The 11,858-nt window shown below is 39.8% G+C and overlaps 1 protein-coding gene across 1 annotated transcript in view; it reads right to left on the bottom strand.

Moving 5' to 3' along the window:
* The window catches only part of ttn.1 (titin, tandem duplicate 1), a 203,143-nt gene that overhangs the window by 44,584 nt on the left and 146,701 nt on the right, over positions 1-11,858 (bottom strand). Inside the window, exons 163-180 of the mRNA XM_049485137.1 lie at positions 11,119-11,547; positions 10,720-10,995; positions 10,294-10,593; positions 9,893-10,195; positions 9,496-9,795; positions 9,105-9,392; positions 8,696-8,998; positions 7,327-7,629; positions 6,228-6,533; positions 5,431-5,718; positions 4,494-4,784; positions 3,356-3,643; positions 2,173-2,763; positions 1,969-2,073; positions 1,660-1,857; positions 1,229-1,525; positions 542-1,129; positions 132-434 (exon numbers count right to left, since the gene is read on the bottom strand). Of these exons, the coding sequence (XP_049341094.1) occupies positions 132-434; positions 542-1,129; positions 1,229-1,525; positions 1,660-1,857; positions 1,969-2,073; positions 2,173-2,763; positions 3,356-3,643; positions 4,494-4,784; positions 5,431-5,718; positions 6,228-6,533; positions 7,327-7,629; positions 8,696-8,998; positions 9,105-9,392; positions 9,496-9,795; positions 9,893-10,195; positions 10,294-10,593; positions 10,720-10,995; positions 11,119-11,547 (5,757 nt within the window). The remainder of the gene's footprint in view (positions 1-131; positions 435-541; positions 1,130-1,228; positions 1,526-1,659; positions 1,858-1,968; positions 2,074-2,172; positions 2,764-3,355; positions 3,644-4,493; positions 4,785-5,430; positions 5,719-6,227; positions 6,534-7,326; positions 7,630-8,695; positions 8,999-9,104; positions 9,393-9,495; positions 9,796-9,892; positions 10,196-10,293; positions 10,594-10,719; positions 10,996-11,118; positions 11,548-11,858) is intronic.

The raw sequence follows: 11,858 nt of genomic DNA, 5'->3' as shown, positions 1-11,858 counted from the left end.
AAGAAGATATATATTAGAAAATAAGCAGCACTCAGAAATATTTAAATAACAGAATAACCCTATTTTAATGAGTTAAAAAACACTGGACTATTGAAATATTGAAACAGCAGGGTTCGGTTGATTTTACTTACTTGCCATGACCTTGGTTGTAACGGGCTGAGATGGCTCACTGGGTTCTCCAACACCAGCCTTGTTCTCAGCATAAACCCTGAACTGATATTCCACTCCCTCTGTGAGTCCTTGTACTTCAAAGCTAAGGTCAAGGATTGCTTTCTTTGAGGCTCTGGTCCATCTCATTCCCTTCTTCTCCTTCTTCTCAACCATGTAACCTGTGATATCACTGCCTCCATCATCGGCTGGTCTCTTCCACGTGACTGTAGCTGTTTTTGCTCCAACGTTCTCCACATCTGGTCTTGCAGGAGGACCGGGAGGGCCTGCAGAGAGCAATGGGTTTATTTAAAGTTTTAAATCCAGATACAGAAAGAGTGAAAGAGACTGTACATGATTTTAATTTAATGTTTAAATTAGTGATGTTACTTACCGTAATTGTCCACCATCTTCACAGGCTCCGAATGAGAAAAGTCACCAGATCCGGTGTGGTTGACGGCCGAGACGCGGAATATATATTCATTGCCTTGGATTAGTTTGTTGGCTACGTAATGGCAGTCGATGACGTTTTCTGCAAGAATGGTCCAGAGAAGGCGACTGGTTTCTCTCTTCTCCAGAAGATAGTGCTTGATTGCGGATCCGCCGTCTTCATGAGGCGGCGTCCAGGTCAGAGTGACTTTTTCCGAAGAAATTCCACTTGCTTCAATTGGTCCTGGTGGTCCAGGAACATCCAAAACCCTTACTTTCACATTCTCTTCCTTCACGCCGAACGGATTGCTTGCCGTAATCGTGTACTCTCCTGAATCCTTCCTGCTGCCGTACTTGATGAACAGAGTGGAGGAAGTTGGCGTTGTCTCAATCTGGCAGATGTCGGACGGTTTGAAGAACTTTCCTCCTTTAGACCAGGCCGAGGTTGGAGCAGGTTTGCCGAGGATGCTGGTTGCTGTGATGATGATGGTGTCTCCAGCTCTAACGGTTAGCCCCTCCTTTACAGTCGAGTCGATAATAATTGTTGGTGCCGCTGTGGAATTAAAAAGGTATATTGATTTAAATTTGATACAAAAATTACATGCAAATAAATCTAAATGAAAGAAATATGAAAGCATTATACTGATTTTACCATATTCGTCCGTGCAGATGAGAGTATCGGTCTGTTCGGATGGTGGACTCAGAGCTCCAGCTGCGTTCTTGGCTCTGATTCTGAATTCGTACTTGCAGCCTTCCTGCAGGTCAGTCACAGTATACGCACATTCAACAACGTTTACGGGATTAGCTTTCACCCAGACTTTAGCGGGAAGGTCACGCCTCTCCACGATGTAGCCCGTGAGCCTGTGACCACCATCGTACAGCGGTTCGGTCCACTGAAGTGTGACGGTGCTTCTTGTGATGCTGATCACATCAGGTTTACCAGGAGGAGCTGAAATATAATGCAAAAAACATAATTACACATAAATAAACACTAGAGCTGTGTATTGCCTATGCAGGAACACCTCTATTAAACCTAAAGCCACATATTATAAAGAAAATATATAAAGAAAAAGTTCTACTCACCAATAGCATCCAAGGCTACCAGTGGCTCAGTTGGAGCGCTTGGTTTCCCAACACCAGCCAAGTTAATGGCCATTACTCTGAACTCGTACTCCAGACCTTCAGTCAAACCCTTTACTTTAAAGTCTTTCATCTTCAAAGGTGCAGGGTTAGCTCTCTTCCACAACATGCTGTTTCTTTCCTTGAATTCAACGTGATAACCTGCAAAAATAACACAAATTAAAAATATAAAAGTGTTATCGAATATATTTTATTTTTCCCTGAGATTACGTTACATTTAATGTGATTCACCACTTTTTTTTTTTTTCATACCTGTAATTGGTGAGCCTCCAGTCTTCCTTGGATCTGACCAAGCCAAAGTGGCAGAATCGTGGCACATGCTCATGATCTGTGGTGGAGGTGGAGAATCGGGAACATCTGATAGAAAAATACAAAATGAAAAGTTGAGACGTTGAGAGAACGTACTCTAATTGATAGATCTAAATGTCTAATTGAGTGTACTTTAAGTGTACTTACTGAAAGGATGCTTAGCAATCACAGGTTCAGATTTAAGGCCTTCACCAACTCCGTATTTGTTCTCTGCAGAAACTCTGAAGATATATTCCGTTCCCTCATGAAGACCGCCCACTCGGTGGGAGTTGGTCTCCACGGCCGATGAGACGGTGACCCACATGTTGGTGATGGAGTCGCGCTTCTCTAGGATGTAGTTGGTAATTTCCGATCCGCCGTCGTCTTTGGGAACGCCCCACTTCAGTGTAGCTCCATCAGCTGTGACTTCCTTCATTTTGATTGGTCCTCCACATATTCCCGGTTTTCCCACGACTCTGACGAAGATGGTGGACTCCTTGGATCCGGCGCTGTTCCGGAGAGTGATGGTGTATTTGGAGGCGTCGCTCCTCTGGCAGTCTCGGATCAGCAGGGTCGTATTTACAGCAGTCGATTCCACGCAGACTCTTCCCGTATCCGTCAGGTTCTCATCGTCGCCCTTCTTCCAGGAGACCTTGGGCGTGGGTTTACCGATGATGGGAATCTTCAGCCGGACGTTGCTTCCCTCCTTCGCGATGTAGTTCAGGTTGGGCAAATCTCGTAAATCACAAGTGGGATAAACTGCAACAGAGCAAAACATATATAAATTAATACATAAAATGACTAATCAGGCTTTTGATGATCTCGCCCAATTAACCCTAAATTAATTTAGAGCAATAATTTTACCCTTCTGAAAAACAGTAACAACAATTAATCAAACATATGTTTAGATTCTAACTGAAATGAGAAGCTGAGAAAAAAGTGCGTTTACGTATATATATATTTATATGTATATGTTTTTTTATATATGTAAATGTATTTTTATTTTTTATATGTACTTACCATGGACAAGTGCATACTTTTAGCATAAATTAATACATACTTAAATACATACTAAATACAACATAAAAGCATTAGATTGTACTTTTGAATGCTTATTTCGTACAACTTCTGCAAACTTAAGTAGATTTAAGGATTTTTAAAATATTTTCATCAACATCATTTTTAATGCACTTGAAGTATATCATCAAAGTATTTTAAATATATATATCTTTTATATCTTATAAAATGCTAAGCCTCATGTTAGCTCCGCTAACATTACTATTCTAGTCCGGTACAGCTCTTATATTCCATCTTTAGTCTGATAAACAGAGATAAATATATAAAATCTCACCAATAACGTCCTTCGCCACTATAGAGAGCTCCTTGGCCGGGCCGTCTCCAGCATCGTTGGTAGCCATCACTCTGTATTTATATTCCCGTCCCTCTACCAGGTCTTTAGCGCTGTACTGCATGTTCTTGGATCTCAGCAGCTCCTTCCACTTATCTTCCCCGTTCTGAACCTCCAGCACGTACGCAATAATACGACTTCCCCCGTCACTGATCGGCTTCTTCCACGAGAGAGTGCACGAGTCTCTGGTCACCAGCAGGGGCTTGAAGTCCATGACTGGTCCCGGTTGTTCTGGAAAAAGATTGGATTTATCTTTTTACTGGAGCTCACAAATAAAAGTGTAAAATATAACCGTTATTACATATTATACAACAGTTAGTTCTGACCCTGCAACGTGATTGGCTGAGAGGCGTTCTATGAGAGCCGTTATCAGCCAGTAATGCACTGTATCTGAAGCTCTTAATGCACGTATTACTCCGCCACATACAGGTAAAATAGCAACAATGCAGCGCTTACAAACCAAATTTGATGTGATCATTTTTGTTCTTAGTTCTAATATTCATTTTAGCATTTATTATCATTCTTAACATTTTACTTTACTTTTAGTGTTACCCTTTTTTTATAAATGTGTGTCATTTTGTTTTTTTATGGTATTATATAACATTTTTATTTAAACTTAGTACTTGTTTTTTTTATATATTTTTTTACAATTGTATTCCTTGTTGTTTCTAATTTATTATTAAATAATTTTAAACCTTAATAAATAAGCCCTCAATTCGAAAATACACATTATTACACACATTATCGGCCACCAATATTAGTTTAAGATTTTTGCTGTCATTATTTAAATAAAAGATATATATAGGTGCATATGTTTTCCAGTTAATATATAGGGTATTATAGGATGAATAGGTATTTTTACTCTTTAAAATCGTTTGATGTGATAATGGATGTGATAATGGAACTGTGGTTTAATCACTCAATAATACACTCTGGATTTGTGCTATAACCTGTAATATTTGCACTGCAGTTCTGATCTACGACCGCATCACAGCAGTGCCAATATTACAGATTATAGCACGAACCTCGAGTGTATTACTGCTTAATTTAATTCTTCATAAAAAGTAAATAATTCACTCACCAGAAGCTCTGACGGCGTCTGCGGTTTCGCCGGGCTCTCCGGTACCGTATTTATTCTGAGCCATGACTCTGAAGCAGTAAGATCTTCCCGCCTCCAGACCTTCAATCTTAAAGTACGGTTTGGTGCAGCCGGTGGAAACGATAGACCACGCCTTCCTCTCTGCATCTCGCTTTTCCACCACGTAACCGGTGATCTCACTTCCTCCATCGATCAGCGGCTCGTCCCACAGGATGGACGCACTGTCCTTCGACGCCTCCTTCACCATCAGGTTCAGCGGAGGTCCGGGAGTGTCTGCAGTGTGGTGAAATAAAATTAAATTAAACTAAACATAAACTGTAGAAAACCTAAGTATATTTCCATTGTAATTAAGCTATTATATTTAAACCCTCCTATTATGTTCAGATTTCAGGAACCGTAATGGTGTTCCCGGGTCAGTTTGACCCAGTAGATGTTTACTAACCCTTTTTTACAATGGTTAAAACATATTGCCAGCTAAAATATAAAGATTAAGAAATATATATCTTATACATCTTAACTAAACAACTCAAGAAGTAGATTTAAGGATTTTTTTAATGTTTTTTAAACATCACTTTTAAAACACTTGAAGTATATTTTGTAAATTTAGTACTTTGCTTATACACCTTAGTGCTACTATATATATATATTTTATTTTTTTTTATTTTATGCCAAGACATATATTTTCTATCAACACATTGTTTAATTTAAAGCATATATTGCAGAACAGGAGGGTTAAGTATATGCTTTTAAATGCTTATTTCCTACAACTTCTAAATTATATTTAATGGCAAGACATATATTTTCTATCAACACATCACTGTTTAATCCAAAGCATATTGCTTAAAATACATTCTATGTAAATACAGAGAAATTATACTTAAAGTGTATTTTTGTTTTTACATAAAACCACGAAACGTACCAAGAACTTTGACCACGACCGTGTACATCTTCATGCCGCTGACGCTGTCGAGGTTCAGGATATATTTTCCTGCATCGTATCGGTTCACTTTATCCACGCAGACCGTGGTGTCGCTGTCTGTGATTTTGATGACGATTCCTTGTCTGTCTTTAATGTTGGTGTTCATTTTGGCCCAGGTGACCTTCGGCGTCGGACGGCCTTTAATTTTAGCGTGAAGTTTCAGCCGAGCTCCAGCCTGAAGAACCACCACGTCCTTCAGCTCTGCGTCCAGTTCAGCTTCCGGAGCCACTAAAACACAAAATAATCACATTCTGATTCAGATTACGGAGAAATACGCTATTATTCAGGGTTTATACACGTTTTAACCACCAATACATTTACATGATTTTCATTTCATGACAATACGATTTTTAAAACATCAGTTCAAAACCTAAAATCAATTAAAACTATAATTAAAACTGATTGTAGTAGTTCTAAAATTAATCAGATAAAAATGTTGACAAACAATCTTTAATAATAAAATGTGTGTCAGATCCTAAAAGCTGCATTTTGTAGGCTTAAAATTACTAAATTTTTTTAATTACTTTGCTCAAAATAGATTTTCTTCATCGATATGTAGACCAAATTTGACAAATTTGATTTGACTTTTACAAAACTTTCTGGGTATTTTTTATTTTCCAAAACGAATCCAGGTCTGGAAATTTCTATTTTTAAATTCTACAGCTTTCATTCGTTCAAATCGAACTTCTTTTTTTTAAACATCATTTTTAGTTTTAGTTTTAGTTTTAGTTTAGTACCGAACACGTCCTTGACGACAGGTCTCTCTGGAACTTCGCAGGTCTGACTGAATCCCACTTTGTTGACGGCGCTGATGCGGAGCTGGTACTCGGATTTCTCCAGCAGGCCGCTGACGGTATAGTGCGTGTCCTGCAGGTTCTTGGGGACGTTACAGCGGATCCAGTCCGTCGTGTTCGTTCTCTTACACTCAACCAGGTACCCCAGGATCTCACTTCCTCCATCACTCGCCGGTTTAGTCCAGGATAAGCTGATGGTGCTGTTAGTCGTGTCGGTGACTTTAGGGGAAACCGGTGGACCAGGAGGATCTGTAAAAATTAAATTACCAAAAATTATGAGATTATAAGAATGTAGCTGCATCCCGTATCAAACCTTTATTCCTTTAACTCGGGAAAAACATTGAGGGTGAACCTGATTTACAATGTTGCAGAGCATTTACCACATCAAAAGGATGGAAAATATTTAATAATAAATTAGAAATAATGAGTAATAAAATAGTAAAAAAAAAAAAGAAGTACTAATTTTAAATCAACATTTAATATATCTGTTAAATATACCATAAAAAACAAATTGACACATAAAAAGTAAAAAATGTATAAAATATAAATCAAGTAAAAAGATATAAAAATAAAAAATAATAAAAGTAAAGTAAAAATTTTAAGAATGATAAAAAAGGATAAAATGAATAATAGAAACATTCTTTTAACATTGAACATTAGAATAAAACAATAAAAGTAATAAATAAATTCTACACTAATAACATGTAGAATTAGCTGATATTAGTTCATGCTTAATAATCTAATCTACTTAACAGGGTGCTATCTATAATTACTGTTTATAGTGCTCTATAAGAACTAATACAGCCGTTATTAATCGTTTACACATAATAGACCCCTAATTAAGCACCAATAACACTTATATAATAAACACAGATTAAAGCCTGATAATAAGTAGTGAATAAATCATTTACAAACGTCTTATTAAGGCTTTATTAAGCAAACAATAATAAGACATTAATAAGAGCCTAATTTGTGTTCATTAAAATAAAGTGTTTCCTAAAATGGAATTAAATGGAATTGAATTATCTGAATATAAACTCACAGATGGGGTCGAGGGCAGCAGCAGCGCCGGACGGGTCGCTGGGTTTACCGGGTCCGGCTCTGTTCACAGCAGTAACTCTGAACTCATACTGAGCTCCTTCAGAAAGACCCGCCACCTCCAGAGATCTCTCCAGCAGCGGCTTCCTGTTCAGTTTAGTCCAGTTCACCTCTTTAGTCTCGCGCTTCTCCAGCATGTAGCCGAGGATGGGCGAGTGACCGTCCTCCGCCGGCTCCTTCCAGCTCACCGTCATCTTCTCTTTCGTCACGTTCGTAATGATCGGGGGATCACACGCTCCGGGAACAGCTGCACATATATTACATATATATTTATTTACACAATTACAACATAATATACTACAATCATATATATACAGGTCTCAGTAACCCTTTCAGATCCTGCATCCATTACAGTGGAAATCACATATTTTCTACTAATACTTTTTTTAATAATCTGTTGCACACAATGCTAATTAAGACCATGCTTCAGCCAATGAACATGTTTAAAAGCCAATGAAACAGTAGCTTAGCCCCGCCCACTGCACTGAAAAAAAAAAAAAAAGGTGTGGAAGCACAATAGCACCAACGAAGCAAAGTACAGTACTGTATATATATTTAAAAATATATATATATACCAAACAAAGTATACTAAGTAATACGTGTGCTACTTCTAGTAAAAGACAGGAACAAGAAGCATATATATATATATATATATATATATATATATATATATATATATGTACTCTAATGTAAATATAGATCACATATATTTATATTTATCATTTTTAGATGTATTATAATTTATATTTTTACTGTAAGCTCACACTTAAAATATGGGGTTAAATACATGGAAAAGTAGTTTAAGTGTTTAAATATTACTTAAGTATATTTAATCATCTTTATATTTTATTATTACAGTATGTTTACTGTTCTGTTCTAGAGATGTTTAATGATATAAAATGGTCAATATCGAATATAAAATAAAAATAAAAATGTTAAAAACAGGCTTCTAATACAAAGTACACAACAAAAATCACTAAGGTTCCTCCTAAAGGTTCTTCCTCTTAAATTTAAGGGAGTTTTTCCACAATAATCAGCATCTCTGTGGTTCTGCTAATAAGAGGCGTGGAGCTGTTTTTTTTTTCAGTAAAGCTGATTTGTGAAATTTCTGTTTGTTAAAATGTGCTCTATAAATAAAATTTAATTGAATTGAACTTAATATAATTGTTATATATATAATTTGTTAGTTTGTGAGTTTTAAAGTCTTTTTTGTGTGCATTACAGACAGAAAATAGCATTTTTATATTTTTCCATCACTAAAATATAATAATCCAGGTCTGAAAGGGTTAAAATGAGGATGAACATGGTCTTACTGAAAGGATCCTGAGCGATGACCAGATCGGACAGCGTGGCGTCGCCGGCGCCGAACCGGTTCTCAGCTCGAACGCGGAACTGATACTCGTGTCCCGTGATCAGACGCTCCACAGACAGCTCCAGCTTATCTCCACTGACTTTAGCAGAAACCTGCGCCCAGTTCGGCCTGCTGGTTTCACGCTTATCCACAATGTAATTGGTGACGGGAGAACCGCCGTCCGCCAGCGGAGCCGTCCAGCTCAGCTTTACACGGTCAGACAGAACCTCGTCCAGTTTGATGGAAGCTGGAGGACCAGGGACGTCTGTAAAAAGAAAAGAAAAGAAATTATATAAATTAAAATCAGTGTATTTTTAGACATTAGTGTCGTAAATTCCGTTTCTTGTTCTGAAATCTCGATAAAAACTCACCCAGAACTTTGAGCTGGATGTCTTCACTCTTGGAGCCGCTGGCGTTCTCGGCGAGAATGGTGTAAACTCCGGTGTGGAGTTTAGAAACGGCACCGAGGCTCACAGAGAACAGGTGTCTCTTCTGGGACAACTTCATGTCCTTATCGTCCTTCAGAACCTTCCCGTCTTTACTCCACGTCACTTTGGGCATCGGTTTACCGAAAACTTCGGCTTCGAGGACGACGTCCGTACCGGCTCTCTTCGGCTGCATCTTCTTCATCTGGATCGCCAGTTCTATTCTTGGAGGAACTGTTAAAAATAAAAATAAAGAAAAGTTAGAAGCTGCAAATTTCTAAAACTAAAACACAGCAGACTGAATGAATTTTTAACTGATCATGGAAAAGAAACGTACCATTCTCAGCAGATATCGTGATGGGATCTGTGATTTCAGACGGCCGGCTGAGGTTCACGGCGGTTTTGGCGATGACTCTGAACTGGTACTGAGCTCCTTCATCCAGCGCGGTTACGGTGTATTCTTCACGAGGGACGTTCTGGCTGCTGGTGTTGCACCGCATCCATCTGTCTCCAGGAACCTTCAAAGCTTCAACGTAGTACCCGATGATCTTACTTCCACCATCGTTCTTGGGTCTGGCCCAGACCAGTGAAACTGTGCTCTTAGTCACATCCAGCACCTCCGGTTTACCTGGTGGATCTGAAACACAATCAAACACCAGAGATTAAGTAAATTTGCAAATTTACGACGCAAATTCAAACTTTCAAATCAAACCGAATCGTACGCATTATCTTACCGACTGGCGTTCTCGCTGTAACAAAGTCCGATTTCTTGCTGGGTTTTCCCTGCCCGGCGCGGTTGATGGCGGAGACTCTGAAGGTGTATTCCAGGCCTTCGATCAGTCCGGCGCACGGATACTCGGTTGTACGAACAACTGAATCGTTAGCTTTAACCCACAGGAGGCTGTTCCGCTCTTTACGCTCGATGTAGTATCCGGTTACGGGGCTGCCGCCGTCCGACTCGGGCTTATCCCAGGCCACGAACATGCAGTCCTTATTCGTCTTTGTGATGCGGAAGTTCAGAGGTTCACCGGGAACATCTGAGGATAAGAAGAACCATACAGTGTGATGCTTCAGGAACCAGAAGATAGACTGTTTTGAAATAATAATAATAAATGGTGTCTGGTAAGAAACTCACCGAAGGGGAATTTGGCGATCATCCTCTCGGACGAAATCGGGTCAGAAATACCGAAGCGGTTCTCAGCACGGACGCGGAACACATACTCTTTTCCGGGGATCAGTTTTCCGAGTCTGCAGCCGGTTTTTCCGCAGCTGGAGACGGCGGTGACCCAGTCCCCTCGGCTCACATCGCATTTCTCCACCACGTAGTTGGTGATGTTGCTGCCGCCGTCCTCCAGAGGTTTGTTCCAGGAGAGTGTGCAGGCGTCCGAGTCGATGTCGCTTATTTCAAACGGAGGCTCGGGTGGGCCGGGGATATCTGCAGAAATATTTCATATAAACATTTACCGACATTGTCTATAAGGGACCATTCAAATAAAGTGTTACCTGCTCTTTACTAATCGTGATAGAGAATTAATAAAATAAAAATCGATTGAATTCTCACCTCTAATTACGATTTTCATGACCTCCTCCACCTTGGCGGAGCTGTTCTCGGCGACAAGGCTGTACTGGCCGCTGTCGGTTCTAGATACATCCTTTATAATGAGAACACACATGTTCTGGGACTTGTGCACCGCCAGGCGGCTGGAGGACACCACCTTGTCCTCGCCTCGTTTCCACTGGCACTCGGGCGCCGGTTTACCAGATACCAGAGCTTCAACCCTCACCTTCGCTCCAGCCTTCGCCGTGACCGTCTCCGGCAGGATGATCTTCGGCTCAACTGGGGAAAAAAACGGTACATTTGAGCAAAATACGTATTTTTGAAATTAAAAACGCAGCATAAGCACTGGATTATATTTAATAAATGTAATAAATAAACGAATATATAAAAACAGTAACTCACGCATTTGTTCTTTGATCTCGAACGCCTCTCTGGTTTCGGTGGGAAGACTGGCTCCCATGGAGTTTCGCGCCGCGACTCTGAAGCGGTACTTCCTTCCCTCCTTCAGTCCGGCGATGGAGATGAACAGATCTTTAACCACGGTATACGGTGTCCATTCTTCCTTCTTCTCCTCCTTTGGCTCCTCCTCCTCCTCTACTGGTGGTGGTGGTGGAGGTGCGGTCTCTACAGCCTCGGCTTTAGGCTCCTCCCCCTCGGCGGGCGCCGGTTCGGTGGGTTCTTTGGGTGGTTTGGGTTTAGGAAGCTCGAGATAATCGATGATGTATCCGTCGATCTTAGATCCACCGTCCCTCATCGGTTTCACCCAACCGATCTTCGCACTGTTCTTAGTGATCTCCAGAACATCCACCTTCTGAGGGGGGTCAGGTTTACCTGTAGAGGAAAACAAGAAATAACGTTTAGCCAAACCTTTATCAGCCAAATTTCATTTTTAGTCATTTATTTCTGCCTTTCACAAACACAAAATTTCATGAAACTTAATCTTTTTGAACACTGTAACAAAAATCTGATCTGGTAGAGTTTAAGCTACGTTTGTTTCAATAAAAAGTTAAAAAGTTGCCATAGCATCTATGTGTTTCGGGTCATTGTCATGCTGGAAGACCCAGCCAGTACTTATTTTCCCCAGTGTGTGTGTATATATATAATGCTTAGTTAATGTATGTAACTAAGCAGGTTGTATAATA

The sequence above is a fragment of the Astyanax mexicanus genome, chromosome 11 (assembly GCF_023375975.1).
Source record: "Astyanax mexicanus isolate ESR-SI-001 chromosome 11, AstMex3_surface, whole genome shotgun sequence".
In the NCBI taxonomy this organism is placed as follows: Eukaryota; Metazoa; Chordata; class Actinopteri; order Characiformes; family Acestrorhamphidae; genus Astyanax; species Astyanax mexicanus.
The sequence above is the reverse complement of the archived record's forward strand: the minus strand, read 5'-3'. Positions and strand labels throughout refer to the sequence as shown.